Genomic DNA, 26,564 nt, shown 5'->3' on the forward strand with positions numbered 1-26,564 from the left:
GCCAGACGATTTCAGCCTCTCTCCCCCCTCCATAAGGAGATTTACGTAACCCCTAGGATGCATAATGCAGGGCTCACCCTTTCTACATGACCAATACAAGTTCCCCTGGAGTCAAATAAGGTTGTGTCAACTGAAATATGAGCTGGGACAACATGTGTGCATGTTACAGACAGACCCAAACAACAAGCTTAGTTTAATATTTTAGATTACTTGCAATAGAAGGCCTCCGGGTTCCATTGCTGCTATCGATAGCCTTTCAAAAAACTTCACATCTACAAAATCACTTTTACCAAACACTCCAGAGGTCATACATCATATTTATTGCGTCACAAATCTCTGACCACCTTGTATGAAGTCATAGCTTGATCTTTATAGAATGACCTAGTGACCTTACACCAGTAAATGTGAATTGCTTGGGGGAAATGCACACACACACACACACACACACACACACACACACACACACACACACACACACACACACACACACACACACACACACACACACACACACACACACACACACACACACACACACACACACACACACACACACACACACACACACACACACACACACACACACACACACACACACACACACCTCATAAAGCAACACATCCACACCAACCGCAGAAGAGAAACACAGTGACATGTTTTATTTTACATGCTGTATATTCAGTCTTTCTCCATGTCACCATCTGACCTCATTTGTTGTTTTGGTCTTGTCATAGCAGAGCCGCCCATCCAGATAACAGACCTGATGAGCTGTGAAGCCTGCGCCCACATCCAACCCTTTACTCCTGGTTGCCCCTAACTACAGATCTAAGATCAGCTTGCCCTATCCAAATGCTCACCTCAACCATTACTAGGGAACAAGCCAGACAGAAAAGATCTGTGGAGAATATGGGTGTTACGATAGAAACCTCCAGAGTTCTAAATAAGCTAGAAAACAGGCTATGAAACATGGAGATATGGATTTATACACATTTATTCAACTTATCAAAAAACACATTTTCAACATGCCTTTGATTGAATGGTGAAATAGCAGAAAGGTGAAATAGCAGGATGGTGAAATAGCAGAAAGGTGAAATAGCAGGATGGTGAAATAGCAGGATGGTGAAATAGCAGGATGGTGAAATAGCAGGATGGTGAAATAGCAGGATGGTGAAATAGCAGGATGGTGAAATAGCAGGATGGTGAAATAGCAGAAAGGTGAAATAGCAGGATGGTGAAATAGCAGGATGGTGAAATAGCAGGATGGTGAAATAGCAGGATGGTGAAATAGCAGGATGGTGAAATAGCAGGATGGTGAAATAGCAGGATGGTGAAATAGCAGGATGGTGAAATAGCAGGATGGTGAAATAGCAGGATGGTGAAATAGCAGGATGGTGAAATAGCAGAAAGGTGTATCTTGTGTTTCATTACAGATATCCCGTTGAAATGATCCCCCCACCTTCTCTCTCTCTCTGAGACAGGCCCAGTCACAACAAGATGACAGAGTTACATAGAGGGGCTTGGATGGAGTGTCGCTGCCTCCTTACTTCAATACAGGTATTGTAAGTCGCTCTAGACAATAGCATTTACTAAAATATCAAATGTCAAAGTGTCCTAGGAAAGGAAGGAAGGAGGCTGCTAGGCCACTTGGACAGTTGAAGGGAAAAGATTGGCGGGTGAAAACAGTTGGCAGGGAAACAGTTGACAATGTGACAGTGGTGTAACAGTCTGCAGAGTAACCATGGGTAATGGGTTGCCATGGCGAAAGAGTCCCAGCAGTTCTAGAAGTCCAGATGTTTGTTGCCAGCTGTGATAATGGTGAGGGGGTTCTAGAAGTCCAGATGTTTGTTGCCCAGCGGTGATAATGGTGAGGGGGTTCTAGAAGTCCAGGTGTTTGTTGCCAGCTGTGATAATGGTGAGGGGGTTCTAGAAGTCCAGATGTTTGTTGCCAGCGGTGATAATGGTGAGGGGGTTCTATAAGTCCAGGTGTTTGTTGCCAGCGGTGATAATGGTGAGGGGGTTCTATAAGTCCAGGTGTTTGTTGCCAGCGGTGATAATGGTGAGGGGGTTCTAGAAGTCCAGGTCTTTGTTGCCAGCGGTGATAATGGTGAGGGGGTTCTAGAAGTCCAGGTGTTGGTTGCCAGCGGTGATAATGGTGAGGGGGTTCTGGAAATCCAGATGTTGGTTGCCAGCGGTGATAATGGTGAGGGGGGTTCTAGAAGTCCAGGTGTTGGTTGCCAGCGGTGATAATGGTGAGGGGGTTCTGGAAATCCAGATGTTGGTTGCCAGCGGTGATAATGGTGAGGGGGGTTCTAGAAGTCCAGATGTTTGTTGCCAGCGGTGATAATGGTGAGGGGGTTCTGGAAATCCAGATGTTGGTTGCCAGCGGTGATAATGGTGAGGGGGTTCTAGAAGTCCAGATGTTTGCTGCCAGCGGTGATAATGGTGAGGGGGTTCTAGAAGTCCAGATGTTTGCTGCCAGCGGTGATAATGGTGAGGGGGTTCTGGAAATCCAGATGTTGGTTGCCAGCGGTGATAATGGTGAGGGGGGTTCTAGAAGTCCAGATGTTTGTTGCCAGCGGTGATAATGGTGAGGGGGTTCTGGAAATCCAGATGTTGGTTGCCAGCGGTGATAATGGTGAGGGGGTTCTAGAAGTCCAGATGTTTGCTGCCAGCGGTGATAATGGTGAGGGGGTTCTAGAAGTCCAGATGTTTGCTGCCAGCGGTGATAATGGTGAGGGGGTTCTAGAAGTCCAGATGTTTGCTGCCAGCGGTGATAATGGTGAGGGGGGTTCTAGAAGTCCAGATGTTTGTTGCCAGCGGTGATAATGGTGAGGGGGTTCTGGAAATCCAGATGTTGTTTGCCAGCGGTGATAATGGTGAGTGGGGTTCTAGAAGTCCAGATGTTTGCTGCCAGCGGTGATAATGGTGAGAGGGTTCTAGAAGTCCAGATGTTTGCTGCCAGCGGTGATAATGGTGAGGGGGTTCTAGAAGTCCAGATGTTTGCTGCCAGCGGTGATAATGGTGAGGGGGTTCTAGAAGTCCAGATGTTTGCTGCCAGCGGTGATAATGGTGAGGGGGTTCTAGAAGTCCAGATGTTTGTTGCCAGCGGCGATGATGGTGAGTGGGGTTCTAGAAGTCCAGATGTCTGTTGCCAGTGGAGCCGGAGCCACAGCCTGAGGAGCCCACCATGGCTGTCCCTGTCAGCTCTCCCCGGCTCACACGACTCACTGTCTCTGACAGGTCTGGAGGCAGATGTAGTCTCTGAAAACAGAGAGAGAGAGAGAGAGGAGGGGGGAGAGAAAGAGAAAAGGGGAGAGAGAGAGAGAGAGGAGTGGGGAGAGAAAGAGGCAAGGGGAGAGAGAGAGAGAGAGAGAGGGGAGGGGGGAGAGAAAGAGGAAAGGGGGGGAGAGAAAGAGAGCGCAAAAAAGTGAGAGGGGAGATGGAGGGGGAAAAAAGAGGGAGAGACATTATTTACTTTGTTGACAGAAACACATCAACATAAACAGTGGCACTCTCCACTCCAGTGATGTTGTGGTCACAGAGAGCCCATGTTGGGTGTAAATCAGAGCTCTCTAACGCTGTTCCTGGAGAGCTACCGTCCTGCAGGTTGTTTCTACAAACCTAATCTAGCACACCTGATTCTAATAACTAGCTGGTTGGAGAGAAAAGCTCCAGGAGGGTATCTCTCCAGGAACAGGGTTGAGAGCTCTGGTGTAAGTGGTTTCAGCTGCTTTAGGACTCCCTTCTGCTCAGCACGGCCAGTGTGGAGGAAACCTGCTAGCGTGTCGCTAAATACCTCAGAGAGATTTAGCTCTGTGACAGCTCAGAGGGGACACGGTGTGTGTGTGTGCTTTGTCAAGGTGTGCATAGAGTAATGTGTATGCGTGAGATTGTACGAGTTTGAGAATTTGTGTGGAGAGTGTGTGTGTGTGTGAGTGTGTAACACACTTGACTAGGGCTAATACCGGAGTCATTAGAATCAAGCTCTTTAGCAGCAAGAGTAACTTGTTCCCCAGTAGGACTAATCTCTGGAGCTGCTCTGTGCCAACATAACAACACAAAGACACTAGGCTACTGACGTAAAGCCTCAACGCTAACACGCTAACAACTCAACAGGCTAAGAGGGGCTGCCCTGGTCCTCTCGGAGGGTCATAACAACACAAAGACGCAAGGCTAATGTGGCCTACTGACGTAAAGCCTCAACGCTAACACGCTAACAACTCAACAGGCTAAGAGGGGCTGCCCTGGTCCTCTCGGAGGGGCATAACAACACAAAGACGCTAGGCTAATGTGGCCTACTGACGTAAAGCCTCAACGCTAACAACTCAACAGGCTAAGAGGGGCTGCCCTGGTCCTCCCGAGGGGTCATAAGAGTGGCCGTTAACGGCACTTCAGGAGGCGATGAGTTGGCCCAGTGGAGGCGATGAGTCGGCCCAGTGTGTGTATGTGGGGTGGAGTGTTTACGGACAGAGGCTGCTTCTGAGTATCTCTGGGCTGTAAGCGAGGATCTCTCTAAATTAAGATTGTGTGTGTGTGTTATCAGAGTTGATGTGTATTGGGGAAATGAGTGTGTGTACTGTATGGTGAGGAAATGTGTGGGATGGCAATGTTCTGCTCTGCCTAGTAGAACCTAAACCCCTATAATTTACCTCAGGTGGAATCTACTAGACATCCGAAACCCAGTGGTCCACACCTCCACCCACCTCTCTTAACCCCCTGTGCCTGCCCGACCCTCACCCCCTCCAGCCACGCAGCTTAAGGAGAGCCCCTCTCCTCCCAGATATCCTCATATGTCCTCTAATGACTATGTGTTTGGGTACAGGGATAACAGCATCCCTACATGAAGAGATGACGTCCCACTCCACAAAGCCTCTGGGGGTGGACCTGCACATTCCACTTGGCTACAGCATTATCAGGGCTTCTAGATTGGGGCTTTACAGTTGATCTGATATGGCTCATTTTAATAGAACTTCTAACAAGCTGGTACCATTCCCGTTGCATTCAACAAAGTTTGTACGGAAATGTTTTATTTCCTTTCTAAATGTCTATTGTAAAGGGTATTGAGATCTCCCAAATGCAGTTTTGAATTAAATTGGATTTAAAGGGATTCTCAAGCCCCTCCAGCAGCTCCTAGGTCAGCAGTCAGTCTGTCACATGGACAACTGAACCTCTCCTGTCCAGTGAACATGTCTCCCCTGTGTTGTCAGGGTGAAGTATGTCAGACCATAAAGATACACCATACCAATGACCTACGTGTCTGACAGGCAGCAGCAGGAAACAGGAGGAATCAGAGCCCAGAGGTGATCTATGGGCAGGTAAAGCCTGGTTGAGCCTGGAGAATGTAGATGAGGAGCAAGAGGTTCATCTGGAGATGCTAAAGTCTAGAGAGGATGTTGTTAAGACCATGCTTAACCTAAGGTGACAGAGGGTAAGGACAGACGATGCCTACCGGTAGTGTCTACAGGAATGGTGAGAGAGGGTAAGGACAGACGATGCCTACCGGTAGTGTCTACAGGAATGGTGAGAGAGGGTAAGGACAGACAATGCCTACCGGTAGTGTCTACAGGAATGGTGAGAGAGGGTAAGGACAGACGATGCCTACCGGTAGTGCCTACAGGAATGGTGAGAGAGGGTAAGGACAGACGATGCCTACCGGTAGTGTCTACAGGAATGGTGAGAGAAGGTAAGGACAGACGGTAGTGCCTACAGGAATGGTGAGAGAGGGTAAGGACAGACGATGCCTACCGGAGGTGCCTACAGGAATGGTGAGAGAGGGTAAGGACAGACGATGCCTACCGGTAGTGTCTACAGGAATGGTGAGAGAGGGTAAGGACAGACGATGCCTACCGGTAGTGCCTACAGGAATGGTGAGAGAGGGTAAGGACAGCCGATGCCTACCGGTAGTGTCTACAGGAATGGTGAGAGAGGGTAAGGACAGACAATGCCTACCGGTAGTGTCTACAGGAATGGTGAGAGAGGGTAAGGACAGACGATGCCTACCGGTAGTGCCTACAGGAATGGTGAGAGAGGGTAAGGACAGCCGATGCCTACCGGTAGTGTCTACAGGAATGGTGAGAGAGGGTAAGGACAGACGGTAGTGCCTACAGGAATGGTGAGAGAGGGTAAGGACAGACAATGCCTACAAGTAGTGTCTACAGGAATGGTGAGAGAGGGTAAGGACAGACGATGCCTACCGGTAATGTCTATAGGAATGGTGAGAGAGGGTAAGGACAGACGATGCCTACCGGTAGTGTCTACAGGAATGGTGAGAGAAGGTAAGGACAGACGGTAGTGCCTTCAGGAATGGTGAGAGAGGGTAAGGACAGAAGATGCCTACTGGTAGTGTCTACAGGAATGGTGAGAGAGGGTAAGGACAGATGATGCCTACTGGTAATGTCTACAGGAATGGTGAGAGAGGGTAAGGACAGACGATGCCTACCGGAGGTGCCTACAGGAATGGTGAGAGAGGGTAAGGACAGACGATGCCTACCGGTAGTGTCTACAGGAATGGTGAGAGAGGGTAAGGACAGACGATGCCTACCGGAGGTGCCTACAGGAATGGTGAGAGAGGGTAAGGACAGACGATGCCTACCGGTAGTGTCTACAGGAATGGTGAGAGAGGGTAAGGACAGACAATGCCTACCGGTAGTGCCTACAGGAATGGTGAGAGAGGGTAAAGACAGCCGATGCCTACCGGTAGTGTCTACAGGAATGGTGAGAGAGGGTAAGGACAGACGGTAGTGCCTACAGGAATGGTGAGAGAGGGTAAGGACAGACGATGCCTACCGGAGGTGCCTACAGGAATGGTGAGAGAGGGTAAGGACAGACGATGCCTACCGGTAATGTCTACAGGAATGGTGAGAGAGGGTAAGGACAGACGATGCCTACCGGTAGTGTCTACAGGAATGGTGAGAGAGGGTAAGGACAGACGATGCCTACCGGTAGTGTCTACAGGAATGGTGAGAGAGGGTAAGGACAGACGATGCCTACCGGTAGTGTCTACAGGAATGGTGAGAGAGGGTAAGGACAGACGATGCCTACCGGTAGTGTCTATAGGAATGGTGAGAGAGGGTAAGGACAGACGATGCCTACCGGTAGTGTCTACAAGAATGGTGAGAGAGGGTAAGGACAGACGGTAGTGCCTACAGGAATGGTGAGAGGGGGTAAGGACAGACGATGCCTACCGGTAGTGTCTACAGGAATGGTGAGAGAGGGTAATGACAGACGATGCCTACCGGTAGTGTCTACAGGAATGGTGAGAGAGGGTAAGGACAGACGATGCCTACCGGTAGTCTCTACAGGAATGGTGAGAGAGGGTACGGACAGACGATGCCTACCGGTAGTGTCTACAGGAATGGTGAGAGAGGGTAAGGACAGACGGTAGTGCCTACAGGAATGGTGAGAGAGGGTAAGGACAGACGATGCCTACCGGTAGTGCCTACAGGAATGGTGAGAGAGGGTAAGGACAGACGATGCTTACCGGTAGTGTCTACAGGAATGGTGAGAGAGGGTACGGACAGACGATGCCTACCGGTAGTGTCTACAGGAATGGTGAGAGAGGGTAAGGACAGACGATGCTTACCGGTAGTGTCTACAGGAATGGTGAGAGAGGGTAAGGACAGACGATGCTTACCGGTAGTGTCTACAGGAATGGTGAGAGAGGGTAATGACAGACGATGCCTACCGGTAGTGTCTACAGGAATGGTGAGAGAGGGTAAGGACAGACGATGCCTACCGGCAGTGTCTACAGGAATGGGTGAAGGTCATAACCCCTGGTGATTCAGGTCATTTGATACAGACTAGATGAAGTTAGCTGGATTTGACTAAGCATCACAGCACAACCATGATAGATGACAGGTTGTCAAAAACATCAGTGATGACCTGTCTTTTCTTTTCAGTGGGAAATAAAAAGCACATTCCTACAACACACCCACATCATGCTACAGGGCTTCCACATGCCCCCTCCACCCCTGCCAAAACTTTGCCTGTGTGACCTTTGGTGTCTCCAGCTCAGTGGAGTGTGATTGAAAAAGACAAACAATGCATTGATCAGGCCAGGAGTCAGCCCTGCTAAGTGCACAGCAGCGGAAACTGTGTCGAGAGACAATCAATGACATATACATCGTTCCTCAGTGGGTGAGGACAGAAAACACATCACACCGTTGTCTGGCTGTCAGACACCTACAGACCTCGCTACCTGCCTGGTGTGTGTGTGTGTGTGTGTGTACTGTGTGTGTGTACTGTGTGTGTGTGTTTGGCTCTGGGATCGCAGACCCCCACTGAGCATGTGCGAAGAGGAAGGTCAAACCAATCCAGAAGAGCTGCTCAGCTCCCCTAACGTTTGAGTTCAGGGGCAGACCAGAGCAATCGATGGCGACAAGAGAGGGAGAGGCAGAGTACCAACAGCCCTCCCTGGGGCCTCTGTGACAGCAGGTCTGAGAAGACATCTCAGACTATCAGAGAGGTGACAAACCTTCCATGATCAAAAGTTGAAGTGACCCTAAATCCATGCATTCACATGGCAGTGACAAAGACATTGCTGATACCCATTGGTATGTATTATATACAGTATTGGTATGTATTATATACAGTATTGGTATAGATTGACAGTGGAATTGCAGTGCAGTTACACACAGTGTTTCATATAACTCACAGCTGTGATATAACTTCCCATTAAAAGAAGTCTACGTGGTGATATGTTGGCCATTGGATGAGTGTCCCACACAGACAGACAGACAGAGACAGACAGACAGACTCTCTCTGAGCCCGTTTATGACCGCCACACTCCATGATGATCCAGAAAGCCCTCTCAGACATAGGGCATGTGTGAGGTTGTGTGTGAAGTATTTTCCTGTTGCCTGGCAACCCTCAGGGGGTGGAGAAAGAGAATGGAACAGAGGGAGGGGGGTGGGAGTGGACAGAGGGAAATAAGACCATTGGCTGAGTTGGGGAACGGGGGACTCTGTGTGTGTGTATGTGTGTGCTAGCTGGTGTATGTATGCGAGTGTGTGTTAGCTAGGGTATGTGTGTATAGTGTGTGTGTGAATATAGTGCGTGTGTGTGTGACGTGGGTGTCCACTCCCCCGTGGCACGCAAGGGTAAAGGTCCGTGGCTCGGTGCTGCTCCACAGCCACAGGGGCTGGCTGGGCTGGGGTCGACACTGCCAATGGGGCGAGGGGTGCGACAAAGCCCCAAACGAGCGCTAAGCACTTCAAATGAGCCCTCGGGGTCAGGCCCAGAGACTGGCTTTGCCTAAGAGGGTTACTAATATCCCCCCACAATGGACAAACCCCCACAGCTTATTTACGCCGCTCCTTACCTCACCTCAAGCCTCAGCTACTGATGGGAGATAGCGTTCGACAGTGGGCATAGCTGGTCACTTCAGATAACAAATGGCGGGTAGAAGAGAATCTCATAGCAAAGCATCTTAGAGTAGGAGTGCTGATCTAGGATCAGTTTAGCTTCCTTTAGATTATAATGAGACTATATGGATCCTAGATCAGTACTCCTACTCTAAGATGCTTTGTGAATGTGGGCCCAGGGATTGCGTGTGAAAAGAAGCTGGGCTAGCATTGAAAGCAGGGGGAAGAAAAGTTCTCCAACAGAAGGACTTGTTTGGGGTCTAGGTGTGTTTATACCACTTTATGTAAGCACATTTCCATGATCCATATAGATCTGATTTGCCCCAAACAGAGCTTAGAGGGAACCAACCCGCTCTCACAAAGCAGCCCTCTATCAAAGACATTCCACGTGCGGAAACTGGCTGCCAATGACTGTGGTACACGGAAATCATTTAACAAGTCATTTAGTCCACATTCATTTTAGTCACACTTCTAAAAGGGTCCTGTATTTTTTATTGACCAATGTAGGAACGTGCTCAGGGAAATGACATATTTACCATAAACACCTACTTAAGAGAACACACAACTTAAGGGACTTAGAATGTTTGGTTTGTACTTCCAAGAACATATTAGCACCGTTCGTGTCACTTGCAACTTGCAAAAAGCACTAGGAAACATGCTGATCCTGTTCCTAAATCAGCCATTGAAATGATTACTAATGTGAAAATGCAATCAACAGCCTTAAAACTAACCAGTTCATCAATTGAAGTCAGAAAAGTTGGAGTTAGGAACTAAGATTAAACCGTAAACACACAATATTATTCTCAATAACAGAAACAAACCAAACACATTCCAACAACTCTAGAATATTTGTGGTGTTCGTGGGGTAATTCCACATTCAAGATGGAGGTGATGGACATCAGCCTTCAGTATGTGTAGCTTTGTTCAGTATTCATGAAAAACCACACTGGTCATATCATATATCCAAAACCAATTCCCTTCTCCTTGTCAACATTGGGATGCAGTGCAGCCAGTGTAAAAATATTGGCTGTCCATGACACCAGTCCAATATCCCTCCCATTCCACAACCCAATCTGTCCTTTAGGTCAAGGGTCAAAACCGAAAGAGAAAGTCTGCCAGCTGAAAACGTGTAGAAATGTCCCAGTCAGTCACCAGACTTGTTCATTCAGCCTACACCACCAAATCACCTCCCAAAACCTTAATCCCCCACTGCTATCGAGTTACACTACCTTGTGTGGGAAAGCATTCGTCAAAGTTAGAGGAACTAGTATTAACTCAGACTAACTCAAACCCCAAATAAATCAGGTGTCGTTCTTTTCTATTTGAGGGACAAACTGCCATCACATTGCAATGGCAATTTCAGAGAATACTTCCGCTGGCCAGACAGAAAATGCAGAAGTAGCTTTAAAATAAAATCCCATTACGTTGGTAATTCTAGCCCACCTTGGATATAACAAAAGCTGACGAGAAGCTCTGCCTTCCTCTTCTTTTGTGCTGGGAGAGAGAGTAACACGATCTCCGGCCGATCGTGACCTCACAATAACCCTACGACTGAGGACCATTTACCTCACTGTGGCTTGGCTCAGAAACCACCTGCGTTTGGGAATTCTAAGATGAATAGAATGTGTCAATAAAAAAACATTTGTTGTTTTATTTCTGTTGTAAAATGCTCCGTTCAGCAACGGAGGTGGACATGACAGTGACTAGCTAACTATGAGCTATTGGTATATTTTAGGAGGTGGACATGACAGTGACTAGGTAACTATGAGCTATTGGTATATTTTAGGAGGTGGACATGACAGTGACTAGCTAACTATGAGCTATTGGTATATTTTAGGAGGTGGACATGACAGTGACTAGCTATGAGCTATTGGTATATTTTAGGAGGTGGACATGACAGTGACTAGGTAACTATGAGCTATTGGTATATTTTAGGAGGTGGACATGACAGTGACTAGGTAACTATGAGCTATTGGTATATTTTAGGAGGTGGACATGACAGTGACTAACTATGAGCTATTGGTATATTTTAGGAGGTGGACATGACAGTGACTAGCTATGAGCTATTGGTATATTTTAGGAGGTGGACATGACAGTGACTAACTATGAGCTATTGGTATATTTTAGGAGGTGGACATGACAGTGACTAGCTAACTATGAGCTATTGGTATATTTTAGGAGGTGGACATGACAGTGACTAACTATGAGCTATTGGTATATTTTAGGAGGTGGACATGACAGTGACTAGCTAACTATGAGCTATTGGTATATTTTAGGAGGTGGACATGACAGTGACTAGCTATGAGCTATTGGTATATTTTAGGAGGTGGACATGACAGTGACTAGCTAACTATGAGCTATTGGTATATTTTAGGAGGTGGACATGACAGTGACTAACTAACTATGAGCTATTGGTATATTTTAGGAGGTGGACATGACAGTGACTAACTATGAGCTATTGGTATATTTTAGGAGGTGGACATGACAGTGACTAGCTAACTATGAGCTATTGGTATATTTTAGGAGGTGGACATGACAGTGACTAACTAACTATGAGCTATTGGTATATTTTAGGAGGTGGACATGACAGTGACTAACTATGAGCTATTGGTATATTTTAGGAGGTGGACATGACAGTGACTAGCTATGAGCTATTGGTATATTTTAGGAGGTGGACATGACAGTGACTAGCTATGAGCTATTGGTATATTTTAGGAGGTGGACATGACAGTGACTAACTATGAGCTATTGGTATATTTTAGGAGGTGGACATGACAGTGACTAGGTAACTATGAGCTATTGGTATATTTTAGGAGGTGGACATGACAGTGACTAGGTAACCATGAGCTATTGGTATATTTTAGGAGGTGGACATGACAGTGACTAGCTATGAGCTATTGGTATATTTTAGGAGGTGGACATGACAGTGACTAGGTAACTATGAGCTATTGGTATATTTTAGGAGGTGGACATGACAGTGACTAGCTATGAGCTATTGGTATATTTTAGGAGGTGGACATGACAGTGACTAACTATGAGCTATTGGTATATTTTAGGAGGTGGACATGACAGTGACTAGGTAACCATGAGCTATTGGTATATTTTAGGAGGTGGACATGACAGTGACTAACTATGAGCTATTGGTATATTTTAGGAGGTGGACATGACAGTGACTAGCTAACTATGAGCTATTGGTATATTTTAGGAGGTGGACATGACAGTGACTAGGTAACTATGAGCTATTGGTATATTTTAGGAGGTGGACATGACAGTGACTAACTATGAGCTATTGGTATATTTTAGGAGGTGGACATGACAGTGACTAGCTAACTATGAGCTATTGGTATATTTTAGGAGGTGGACATGACAGTGACTAGGTAACTATGAGCTATTGGTATATTTTAGGAGGTGGACATGACAGTGACTAACTATGAGCTATTGGTATATTTTAGGAGGTGGACATGACAGTGACTAACTATGAGCTATTGGTATATTTTAGGAGGTGGACATGACAGTGACTAGCTAACTATGAGCTATTGGTATATTTTAGGAGGTGGACATGACAGTGACTAGGTAACTATGAGCTATTGGTATATTTTAGGAGGTGGACATGACAGTGACTAACTATGAGCTATTGGTATATTTTAGGAGGTGGACATGACAGTGACTAACTATGAGCTATTGGTATATTTTAGGAGGTGGACATGACAGTGACTAGGTAACTATGAGCTATTGGTATATTTTAGGAGGTGGACATGACAGTGACTAGGTAACTATGAGCTATTGGTATATTTTAGGAGGTGGACATGACAGTGACTAACTATGAGCTATTGGTATATTTTAGGAGGTGGACATGACAGTGACTAGGTAACTATGAGCTATTGGTATATTTTAGGAGGTGGACATGACAGTGACTAACTATGAGCTATTGGTATATTTTAGGAGGTGGACATGACAGTGACTAACTATGAGCTATTGGTATATTTTAGGAGGTGGACATGACAGTGACTAGGTAACTATGAGCTATTGGTATATTTTAGGAGGTGGACATGACAGTGACTAACTATGAGCTATTGGTATATTTTAGGAGGTGGACATGACAGTGACTAGGTAACTATGAGCTATTGGTATATTTTAGGAGGTGGACATGACAGTGACTAACTATGAGCTATTGGTATATTTTAGGAGGTGGACATGACAGTGACTAGGTAACTATGAGCTATTGGTATATTTTAGGAGGTGGACATGACAGTGACTAGCTAACTATGAGCTATTGGTATATTTTAGGAGGTGGACATGACAGTGACTAGCTAACTATGAGCTATTGGTATATTTTAGGAGGTGGACATGACAGTGACTAGCTATGAGCTATTGGTATATTTTAGGAGGTGGACATGACAGTGACTAGCTAACTATGAGCTATTGGTATATTTTAGGAGGTGGACATGACAGTGACTAGGTAACTATGAGCTATTGGTATATTTTAGGAGGTGGACATGACAGTGACTAGCTAACTATGAGCTATTGGTATATTTTAGGAGGTGGACATGACAGTGACTAACTATGAGCTATTGGTATATTTTAGGAGGTGGACATGACAGTGACTAGCTAACTATGAGCTATTGGTATATTTTAGGAGGTGGACATGACAGTGACTAGCTAACTATGAGCTATTGGTATATTTTAGGAGGTGGACATGACAGTGACTAGCTAACTATGAGCTATTGGTATATTTTAGGAGGTGGACATGACAGTGACTAGCTAACTATGAGCTATTGGTATATTTTAGGAGGTGGACATGACAGTGACTAGCTAACTATGAGCTATTGGTATATTTTAGGAGGTGGACATGACAGTGACTAGGTAACCATGAGCTATTGGTATATTTTGGGAGGTGGAGACAGAGAAAGAAACAGAGGGGACAATTAGGATGGATCTCATGTTTCAGTCATGAGAAGATGCCACACCCTTTCTCTAACTGAACTGAATGTCATCTATTGTCTGCGTCACCAGCCTGTCTGAGTGACCCAAGATATCCCTGGAGACAGTCACAGACAGACGGACACAGCAATGTTGTCGTAAACATCACATTATACTTACAGAGAGAAACAAACTAAAAAAGGTCCATTATGTTACTCGTAGCACCTTTAAAACTAGACAAGACTTGGATCTGAGCTGGGTCTTTGTCAGGTCCAACAGACAGAGACACAGACAGAGACACAGACGAGGAGACAGACGGAGACGCAGCAACAGACAGAGACACGGACGGAGACGCAGCAACAGACAGAGACACAGACGGAGACGCAGCAACAGACAGAGACACAGACGGAGACACAGCAACAGACAGAGACACAGACGGAGACACAGCAACAGACAGAGACACAGACGGGGAGACAGACGGAGACGCAGCAACAGACAGAGACACGGACGGAGACGCAGCAACAGACAGAGACACAGACGGAGACGCAGCAACAGACAGAGACACAGTCGGAGACACAGCAACAGACAGAGACACAGACGGAGACACAGCAACAGACAGAGACACAGACGGGGAGACAGACGGAGACGCAGCAACAGACAGAGACACAGACGGAGACACAGACGGAGACACAGCAACAGACAGAGACACAGACGGAGACACAGCAGCAGACAGAGACACAGACACAGACGGAGACACAGCAACAGACAGAGACACAGACGGAGGCACAGCAACAGACAGAGACACAGACGGAGACGCAGCAACAGACAGAGACACAGACGGAGACGCAGCAACAGACAGAGACACAGACGCAGCAACAGACAGAGACACAGACAGAGACGCAGCAACAGACAGAGACACAGACGGAGACGCAGCAACAGACAGAGACACAGACGGAGACACAGCAACAGACAGAGACACAGACGGAGACGCAGCAACAGACAGAGACACAGACGGAGACACAGCAACAGACAGAGACACAGACGGAGACGCAGCAACAGACAGACACAGACGAAGACGCAGCAACAGACAGACGCAGACAGAGACGCAGCAACAGACAGAGACACAGACGGAGACACAGCAACAGACAGAGACACAGACGGAGACACAGCAACAGGCAGAGACACAGACGGAGACGCAGGAGCCACGCCTCTTCTGCTCAGTGGCTAATGCTTCAGACAGACAAGGCAGGAGGATGAGCAAGGAATAATTCTGGGGGTAATTATAGTCACAAAATTGGAATGAAAGGGATGGGACTAATTCTGAACAAACTATTCCATTGAATTCAACTTGTTAAAACAGGAAACTGATGAGATGCAATTATTTCTGGAGGGTTTTTAATTTCAAATGGAATGTTTGTGTTTCTCTTGAGTAGACCTCACTCACGCTCCATGCCTCTGAAATGGAAGATGAAAAAGTTGCATCGGTTGCAAATTTAGACACATTTGTCCTAAACGGTGATCATGTTCCTGAAATAAGATTCATTAAACATCACAGTTGTGTCTAAAACCTGCCTGAAGCAGCATAAAAGGAGGTAACTACTAGTGCAAGAGGGCAGACGAAGCACAACAGAAGACAATAACATCATCATCACCATCTCCCCCGACACCATGGATGGACAACTGGCTGCCCGCGTCCCCCTTTTGAAGGCCCTCAAATGAATCTCAGTTTGGGTCTCAACTTACTTGCCAGTGACAGTAGTAGAATACACAAGCTGTAATTCAGAAAGGTGTTTATACATCAGCAGTTTTTCTGCTTGAGCCAGAGACTGAAAAGTAAGTCAGTTAGCAATCTAAAAATGTTACCTGACATGGGCTAAGTTAGTTTAGCGGCCAGCGATCTAAACGTGTTATCATGGTCGAATTACCGGCCGGGGGGCCCCCATTGATTTTCTTAGTCTCACACAGATATATTAAAAACTGCAAACATTTCTCTCCCCCCTATGGCAAAATGAGAATAATTGCATGAAATTCTATGTATGTGAGTAAGCAAACCCGCAAGCAACTGCAGCCCCCCATGATGAGTTCAGATGTTTTGTGGCCCCCACCCCCATCCAAGTTACCCATCCCTGCCCTACACTATATCTTCTGGGTTCCTCTGGCCAGCCCCGGCAGTAGCCTTGAGGTAGCTAGCTCAGTCAGTAGCTTTAAGGGGGAGCGCAGGGTCGGGCCATTTTTAGCTGCTTTCAGTTTCATTCCGTTTCTTTTTAGAGGGCAGTGCTAGCTTTGACCTTGGGCAATATAGTGTTAGGGAGCAATGGGTGAGAGTATGATGACCCCAGTGGGGGAAGAGGAGGGGGTGACGTTGGCGTTATGGATTGGGGCACAGTCAGCGGGTGGCCAGGCAGACATTGGACCCTGGGGTGACATGGAGCCCAGGGACGGGGCAAGACGGGGTGGAAGGGGGTAGAGGGCGCGGGGTACAAACACGTTTAAGTGTTGCCTTCACTTCCAATAGGCCCATAGCAGATTACATGGCTGCATAGGTTATGACAGCATATCTGGGAGACCTCTAGCCCCAAATACACATTTTAACCCTCAAACCATGACTTTGATACCATAGTACTGTATAACAATGAAGAGTAACACACACATCTGGTATGCACATATTTCCCTCTGTAGTCTAGGAATGTCAGATACTGAAATCAGTACTAAGGTTTAAAATGGCTCTGTATAAAAGGATAAAGGGAGGACTGAAAAAGCTTGGACATCCTCGTCTATCCTTCACATCAGGTCAGTCAGCAAGCCTGTGGATATCTTCATCTCAAACACCACTGTTGGACCATAAACACTGTTATCCAGTTTCTCTCTTATCAGTTACAGTCTTTTGGCCCTGTAGGTGAATTCACATGGATCATGCTAACATTCCATAGAACTCAATCTCCCACAATGCATCATCTCAGGTTGTGGGTTCAGGAAGCCTCTGCCCTCTGATTCTCTCTCACAGCATCAGTTACCACAAATGAAATACAGGGCAGATTTACTAGGGCTGTTTTATCATGTCTTATTAATGCTTTTCAGTGCACACACACAAACTTACCTCAGATGTGACAGAGTGATATTTACAATGTGAATTCACTGAGCTGACTCAGGCAACTTGGCCTTCCTAAAAAAACAACATAATTCCTCTCCTCTCCTCTCCTCTCCTCTCCTCTCCTCTCCTCTCCTCTGTGGTTCACAAACAGTTTACAAGCATTACGTTTGACAGTAAAAGATGGTAGTGACTTTACTGTGTCAGATGGGGTAAGACGTTGACACCTCAGAAGGGGAGAGGATGGCTCTCAGAAAAACACTTATGTGGCGCTGACTAAGGACTGGGAAGAGGAGAGAGAATGAGGGAAGGGGGAAAGAGAAGGGGAGAGGAGGAGAGAACGAGGGAAGAGAAGGGGAGAGGAGAGAACGAGGGAAGAGAAGGGGAGAGGAGGAGAGAAGAAGAGAACAAGGGAAGAGAAGGGGAGAGAACAAGGGAAGAGAAGGGGAGAGGAGGGGAGAGAACGAGGGAAGAGAAGGGGAGAGAACGAGGGAAGAGAAGGGGAGAGGAGGAGAGAGGGAGAGAACGAGGGAAGAGAAGGGGAGAGGAGGAGAGAGGGAGAGAACGAGGGAAGAGAAGGGGAGAGGAGAGAGGGAGAGAACGAGGGAAGAGAAGGGGAGAGGAGGAGAGAACGAGGGAAGAGAAGGGGAGAGACCGAGGGAAGAGAAGGGGAGAGGAGGAGAGGAAGAGAACGAGGGAAGAGAAGGGGAGAGAACGAGGGAAGAGAAGGGGAGAGGGAGAGAAAGGGGGAAAAGAAGGGGAGAGAAGGAGAGAACGAGGGAAGAGAAGGGGAGAGGAGGAGAGAATGAGGGAAGAGAAGGGGAGAGGAGGAGAGAAGAAGAGAACAAGGGAAGAGAAGGGGAGAGAACAAGGGAAGAGAAGGGGAGAGGAGGGGAGAGAACGAGGGAAGAGAAGGGGAGAGAACGAGGGAAGAGAAGGGGAGAGGAGGAGAGAGGGAGAGAACGAGGGAAGAGAAGGGGAGAGGAGGAGAGAGGGAGAGAACGAGGGAAGAGAAGGGGAGAGGAGAGAGGGAGAGAACGAGGGAAGAGAAGGGGAGAGGAGGAGAGAGGGAGAGAACGAGGGAAGAGAAGGGGAGAGACCGAGGGAAGAGAAGGGGAGAGGAGGAGAGGAAGAGAACGAGGGAAGAGAAGGGGAGAGAACGAGGGAAGAGAAGGGGAGAGGGAGAGAAAGGGGGAAAAGAAGGGGAGAGAATTAGGGAAGAGAAGGAGAGAGGGAGAGAACGAGGGAAGAGAAGGGGAGAGAATGAGGGAAGAGAAGGGGAGAGAACGAGGGAAGAGAAGGGGAGAGCAGGAAAGGATGAGAGGGGAGATGAGGAAAGGATGAGAGGGGAGATGAGGAAAGGATGAGAGGGGAGATGAGGAAAGGATGAGAAAGGGAGCAGAGGTGCAGAAAGGTGAGTGTGAAGAAAGGCTAGTTTTCCACAGTAAGTGTGTTCCCTACCCCCTTCCCTCATTGACTCCAAATTGATTTGCATCCATAGAGCTGATATGGCATCCAATGAGACGATATTTCATCCATCAAGATGATATTTCATCCATCAAGATGATATTTCATCCATAAAGATGATATTTCATCCATCGAGACGATATTTCATCCATCGAGACGATATTTCATCCATCGAGACGACATTTTATCCATCAAGATGACATTTCATCCCATTTCATCCATCAAGATGACATTTCATCCATCAAGATGACATTTCATCCATCAAGATGATATTTCATCCATAAAGATGATATTTAATCCATAGAGACGATATTTCAACCATAGAGACAATATTTCGTCCATCGAGATGATATTTCATCCATAGAGATGATACTTCATCCATAGAGACGATATTTCATCCATAGAGATTATATTTCATCCATAGAGACGATATTTCATCCATAGAGACGATATTTCATCCATAGAGATTATATTTCATCCATAGAGACGATATTTCATCCATAGAGACGATATTTCATCCATAGAGACGATATTTCATCCATAGGGTAACCGCTGTCAGAGAGCATCCCAAGGCATTGAGTGCTCTCTGTTTGTGTGTGTGTGTGTGTGTGTGTGTGTGTGTGTGTGTGTGTGTAAGTAGCAGTCCACACTCCTATCCTTTATCCATGCTCAGAAGCGTGATCACCAGCCTAATGAGGCAGCAGCTAGTTCAGCTGTCTAGACAACAGCAGAGGAGGAGAGGAACAGAGGAGGAGGGGATGAGGAGGTGAGAGGAGGAAAAGATGAAGGGATGGGGTAGAAGGCTGAGGAGAATGAGTGGGAAAGGGGGAAGAGGGGAAGTGGAGGACAAGAGGGGGGAAGATGGCAGAGGCGGGAGAGAGAGGTTGTTCTAAGAGGGATGAGGAATAGAAGGAATGTTCCGGTCCGGAGGAACAGAAGTAGTGGAGAACAGCAGACAGCTCCTTTCTGTAGAAGACATGTGGAGGAGCAGGAGATCAGGATATAAAGGGTTTGAGTGTGTGTGTGTGTGTGTGTTACCGTCTGTCTGTTTATGGGATGAATGTCCAAGACCAAGTGTGTGGTTAGTGTGTGTGTGGTCAGTGTGTGTGTGGTCAGTGTGTGTGTGGTCATTGTGTATGTGCGTGTCTATGTGATTGACTGTGGCGTGAATAAAAATGGCTGGGTGCAATCTATCACCAGTTGATAGTCCCCATAAAAAAGGAGCCCCTTTTGGCTGAGAGGACAGCCCTTGTGGGGACAAAGACCAGCATACTGGGGACTTCATAGGACTGGCTGAAAAGGTGTTGCCCAGAGCAACCCCATTCACAGCAACAGGCATGCAGGCCACGGTCAGTCATTGGTGCTGACTTGGACCAGGCGGCCCACAGAGACACAATGACCAGGGTGGTATTTAGACCAGCCGGCCCACAGAGACACATTGACCAGGGTGGTATTCAGACCAGTAGGCCCACAGAGACACATTGACCAGGGTGGTATTCAGACCAGTAGGCCCACAGAGACACATTGACCAGGGTGGTATTTAGACCAGCCGGCCCACAGAGACACATTGACCAGGGTGGTATTTAGACCAGCAGGGCCACAGAGAAACATTGACCAGGGTGGTATTTAGACCAGCCGGCCCACAGAGACACATTGACCAGGGTGGTATTTAGACCAGCCGGCCCACAGAGACACATTGACCAGGGTGGTATTCAGACCAGTAGGCCCACAGAGACACATTGACCAGGGTGGTATTTAGACCAGCAGGCCCACAGAGACACATTGACCAGGGTGGTATTTAGACCAGCCGGCCCACAGAGACACATTGACCAGGGTGGTATTTAGACCAGCCGGCCCACAGAGACACATTGACCAGGGTGGTATTTAGACCAGCCGGCCCACAGAAACACATTGACCAGGGTGGTATTTAGACCAGCCGGCCCACAGAGACACATTGACCAGGGTGGTATTTAGACCAGCAGGCCCACAGAGAAACATTGACCAGGGTGGTATTTAGACCAGCCGGCCCACAGAGACACATTGACCAGGGTGGTATTTAGACCAGCCGGCCCACAGAGACACATTGACCAGGGTGGTATTCAGACCAGTAGGCCCACAGAGACACATTGACCAGGGTGGTATTTAGACCAGCAGGTCCACAGAGACACATTGACCAGGGTGGTATTTAGACCAGCCGGCCCACAGAGACACATTGACCAGGGTGGTATTTAGACCAGCCGGCCCAGAGACACATTGACCAGGGTGGTATTTAGACCAGCCGGCCCACAGAGACACATTGACCAGGGTGGTATTTAGACCAGCCGGCCCACAGAGACACATTGACCAGGGTGGTATTTAGACCAGCCGGCCCACAGAGACACATCGACCAGGGTGGTATTTAGACCAGCCGGCCCACAGAGACACATTGACCAGGGTGGTATTTAGACCAGCCGGCCCACAGAGACACATCGACCAGGGTGGTATTTAGACCAGCCGGCCCACAGAGACACATTGACATTCAGGATATCAGGCTGGCAGTGTGAACTCTGGATCTGAAGAAAGACATTCAGGCTATCAGGCTGACAGTGTGAACTCTGGCTCTGAAGAAAGACATTCAGGCTATCAGGCTGGCAGTGTGAACTCTGGCTCTGAAGAAAGACATACAGGCTATCAGGCTGGCAGTGTGAACTCTGGCTCTGAAGAAAGATATTCAGGCTATCAGGCTGTCAGTGTGAACTCTGGCTCTGTATTGTACCCACATCAATCTGGCTCAGTTAGTAGAACCTGGTCCTCTGTAGCTCAGTTAGTAGAACCTGGTCCTCTGTAGCTCAGTTAGTAGAACCTGGTCCTCTGTAGCTCAGTTAGTAGAACCTGGTGCTCTGTAGCTCAGTTAGTAGAGCACGGTGCTCTGTAGCTCAGTTAGTAGAGCACGGTGCTCTGTAGCTCAGTTAGTAGAATCTGGTCCTCTGTAGCTGTCAGTCAGTAGAACACGGTCCTCTGTAGCTCAGTAGCTCAGCTGGTAGTGCATGACTCTTGCAATGCCAGGACAGTCTGTTCGATTCCTGGGACCAGCCATAAGTACAAAATGTATGCCCACCTGACTAAGTGTCTTTGGATAAAATGGTCTGCTAAATGGGATATGTTGTATTAGAAACACAGATCATCTGTGTCTTTCTTAGAAGATTCAATCTTTTGATTTGACATGAAAGAATTGAACATGACAATTACTGATGTATCTTAAACTATGCAGCTACAGTACCCAACGCTATGACCCAACAAATAAAGTGATGATACATGTAATGGGATGATGCATTCATGTGTAGTTAGTTACAGTAATCCAGCCTGTGTACTACTGCTAATACTGCTACAGTACTACTCAGTCGGTTCGCATATGGCCAAAACACATTACACACAACGGTTGATAGGGGAAACCCTGTTACCATAAAAGAGAGACAGACATCACATGTGGGACCTTCCATAGCACAGAGTGCCTGGAGTATGACTCCACCCTACTCCTCTGGGTAGTGACACTGAAAGGGGAGGTCATGTCTTTTACAGTTACAGCGAGCGGTGGGAGAGAGGAGAGCTATGAGAAGAGAGCTCTTAGTCTCGTAGTAGAGTTCCACTGGGATGACTGGGAGCTGGGGTTGCTGTGCTCTACTAACCCACTAAACCCTGATCACACTCAGCTAGGGAGACGGCATCAAGTCCATTTACCATCACTACTGTCAGTGATATCAACACACTTCCACACAGGATGGAGTTACAGGGTGTAAACTAACGCAGGACGGAGTTACAGGGTGTAAAGTAATGCAGGGAGGAGTTACAGGGTGTAAACTAATGCAGGATGGAGTTACAGGGTGTAAACTAAGGCAGGGCGGAGTTACAGGGTGTAAACTAAGGCAGGATGGAGTTACAGGGTGTAAACTAAGGCAGGACGGAGTTACAGGGTGTAAACTAAGGCAGGGCGGAGTTACAGGGTGTAAACTAACGCAGGGCGGAGTTACAGGGTGTAAACAAATGCAGGGCGGAGTTACAGGGTGTAAACTAACGCAGGGCGGAGTTACAGGGTGTAAACTAACGCAGGGCGGAGTTACAGGGTGTAAACTAAGGCAGGGCGGAGTTACAGGGTGTAAACTAAGGCAGGGCGGAGTTACAGGGTGTAAACTAAGGCAGGGCGGAGTTACAGGGTGTAAACTAAGGCAGGGCGGAGTTACAGGGTGTAAACTAAGGCAGGGCGGAGTTACAGGGTGTAAACTAACGCAGGACGGAGTTACAGGGTGTAAACTAACGCAGGACGGAGTTACAGGGTGTAAAACTAACACAGGACGGAGTTACAGGGTGTAAACTAAGGCAGGACGTAGTTACAGGGTGTAAACTAAGGCAGGACGGAGTTACAGGGTGTAAACTAAGGCAGGACGGAGTTACTGGGTGTAAACTAAAGCAGGACGTAGTTACAGGGTGTAAACTAAGGCAGGACGTAGTTACAGGGTGTAAACTAAGGCAGGACGTAGTTACAGGGTGTAAACTAAGGCAGGATGGAGTTACAGGGTGTAAACTAAGGCAGGATGGAGTTACAGGGTGTAAACTAACGCAGGACGGAGTTACAGGGTGTAAACTAAGGCAGGATCGAGTTACAGGGTGTAAACTAACGCAGGACGGAGTTACAGGGTGTAAACTAAGGCAGGGCGGAGATACAGGGTGTAAACTAAGGCAGGGCGGAGTTACAGGGTGTAAACTAACGCAGGACGGAGTTACAGGGTGTAAACTAACGCAGGACGGAGTTACAGGGTGTAAACTAACGCAGGACGGAGTTACAGGGTGTAAAACTAACACAGGACGGAGTTACAGGGTGTAAACTAAGGCAGGACGTAGTTACAGGGTGTAAACTAAGGCAGGACGGAGTTACAGGGTGTAAACTAAGGCAGGACGGAGTTACAGGGTGTAAACTAAAGCAGGACGTAGTTACAGGGTGTAAACTAAGGCAGGACGTAGTTACAGGGTGTAAACTAAGGCAGGATGGAGTTACAGGGTGTAAACTAAGGCAGGGCGGAGTTACAGGGTGTAAACTAAGGCAGGATGGAGTTACAGGGTGTAAACTAACGCAGGACGGAGTTACAGGGTGTAAACTAAGGCAGGATCGAGTTACAGGGTGTAAACTAACGCAGGACGGAGTTACAGGGTGTAAACTAAGGCAGGGCGGAGTTACAGGGTGTAAAGTAAGGCAGGGCGGAGTTACAGGGTGTAAAGTAATGCAGGGAGGAGTTACAGGGTGTAAAGTAATGCAGGGAGGAGTTACAGGGTGTAAAGTAATGCAGGGAGGAGTTACAGGGTGTAAAGTAATGCAGGGAGGAGTTACAGGGTGTAAACTAAGGCAGGGCGGAGTTACAGGGTGTAAACTAAGGCAGGGCGGAGTTACAGGGTGTAAACTAAGGCAGGATGGAGTTACAGGGTGTAAACTAACGCAGGACGGAGTTACAGGGTGTAAACTAAGGCAGGATGGAGTTACAGGGTGTAAACTAACGCAGGACGGAGTTACAGGGTGTAAAGTAATGCAGGGAGGAGTTACAGGGTGTAAAGTAATGCAGGGAGGAGTTACAGGGTGTAAACTAAGGCAGGACGGAGTTACAGGGTGTAAACTAATGCAGGGCGGAGTTACAGGGTGTAAACTAAGGCAGGGCGGAGTTACAGGGTGTAAACTAAGGCAGGACGTAGTTACAGGGTGTAAAGTAATGCAGGACGTAGTTACAGGGTGTAAACTAAGGCAGGATGGAGTTACAGGGTGTAAACTAAGGCAGGATGGAGTTACAGGGTGTAAACTAAGGCAGGATGGAGTTACAGGGTGTAAACTAAGGCAGGATGGAGTTACAGGGTGTAAAGTAATGCAGGACGTAGTTACAGGGTGTAAACTAAGGCAGGATGGAGTTACAGGGTGTAAACTAAGGCAGGATGGAGTTACAGGGTGTAAAGTAATGCAGGACGTAGTTACAGGGTGTAAACTAAGGCAGGACGTAGTTACAGGGTGTAAACTAAGGCAGGACGTAGTTACAGGGTGTAAACTAAGGCAGGGAGGAGTTACAGGGTGTAAACTAAGGCAGGACGTAGTTACAGGGTGTAAACTAACGCAGGACGTAGTTACAGGGTGTAAACTAAGGCAGGACGTAGTTACAGGGTGTAAACTAAGGCAGGGAGGAGTTACAGGGTGTAAACTAAGGCAGGACGTAGTTACAGGGTGTAAACTAACGCAGGACGTAGTTACAGGGTGTAAACTAACGCAGGACGGAGTTACAGGGTGTAAACTAAGGCAGGGCGGAGTTACAGGGTGTAAACTAACGCAGGACGTAGTTACAGGGTGTAAACTAACGCAGGACGGAGTTACAGGGTGTAAACTAAGGCAGGGAGGAGTTACAGGGTGTAAACTAAGGCAGGACGGAGTTACAGGGTGTAAACTAAGGCAGGACAGAGTTACAGGGTGTAAACTAAGGCAGGGCGGAGTTACAGGGTGTAAACTAACGCAGGACGTAGTTACAGGGTGTAAACTAACGCAGGGCGGAGTTACAGGGTGTAAACTAACGCAGGGCAGAGTTACAGGGTGTAAAGTAATGCAGGATGGAGTTACAGGGTGTAAACTAACGCAGGGCGGAGTTACAGGGTGTAAACTAACGCAGGGCAGAGTTACAGGGTGTAAACTAATGCAGGACGTAGTTACAGGGTGTAAACTAACGCAGGACGTAGTTACAGGGTGTAAACTAAGGCAGGGCAGAGTTACAGGGTGTAAACTAATGCAGGGCGGAGTTACAGGGTGTAAACTAACGCAGGGAGGAGTTACAGGGTGTAAACTAAGGCAGGGCAGAGTTACAGGGTGTAAACTAATGCAGGGCGGAGTTACAGGGTGTAAACTAACGCAGGGAGGAGTTACAGGGTGTAAACTAAGGCAGGACGTAGTTACAGGGTGCAAACTAATGCAGGGCGGAGTTACAGGGTGTAAACTAATGCAGGGAGGAGTTACAGGGTGTAAAGTAAGGCAGGGCAGAGTTACAGGGTGTAAACTAACGCAGAGCGGAGTTACAGGGTGTAAACTAAGGCAGGGAGGAGTTACAGGGTGTAAAGTAAGGCAGGGCAGAGTTACAGGGTGTAAACTAAGGCAGGGCGGAGTTACAGGGTGTAAACTAAGGTAGGGAGGAGTTACAGGGTGTAAAGTAAGGCAGGGCAGAGTTACAGGGTGTAAACTAAGGCAGGGCGGAGTTACAGGGTGTAAACTAAGGCAGGGCGGAGTTACAGGGTGTAAACTAAGGCAGGGAGGAGTTACAGGGTGTAAAGTAAGGCAGGGCAGAGTTACAGGGTGTAAACTAAGGCAGGGCGGAGTTACAGGGTGTAAAGTAATGCAGGGAGGAGTTACAGGGTGTAAACTAAGGCAGGGCGGAGTTACAGGGTGTAAACTAAGGCAGGGAGGAGTTACAGGGTGTAAAGTAAGGCAGGGCAGAGTTACAGGGTGTAAACTAAGGCAGAAAGAGAGATGGAAAATAGTTCCAAAGGTGCAATGATACACATGTGGAAATGGAATAATTGAAGTCCTGATTTAAGTCATGAAATTGTTGTTAACAGCAAGGCTCCACCTAACATAGGAATAGCTAGACGAGGTTTACCTGGCTGTAAACTACAACACTTCCCAGACAAAATAATACATTCTGAAAACCAGACAGAACCAGACAGAATAACCCTGATTT

General features: G+C 47.5%; 1 protein-coding gene across 1 annotated transcript in view; it reads right to left on the bottom strand.

The window, feature by feature from the left end:
• Positions 1 to 973: 973 nt before the first annotated feature.
• The window catches only part of LOC149983146 (elongator complex protein 4-like), a 107,988-nt gene continuing 82,397 nt past the window's right edge, over positions 974 to 26,564 (bottom strand). Inside the window, exon 10 of the mRNA XM_090239210.1 lies at positions 974 to 3,261. Coding sequence (XP_090095336.1) covers positions 3,130 to 3,261 — 132 coding nt within the window. The 3' untranslated portion in view covers positions 974 to 3,129. The remainder of the gene's footprint in view (positions 3,262 to 26,564) is intronic.

The sequence above is a fragment of the Oncorhynchus mykiss genome, chromosome 6 (genome assembly GCF_057628025.1).
Source record: "Oncorhynchus mykiss isolate SJ-2025 chromosome 6, ASM5762802v1, whole genome shotgun sequence".
NCBI lineage: Eukaryota > Metazoa > Chordata > Actinopteri > Salmoniformes > Salmonidae > Oncorhynchus > Oncorhynchus mykiss.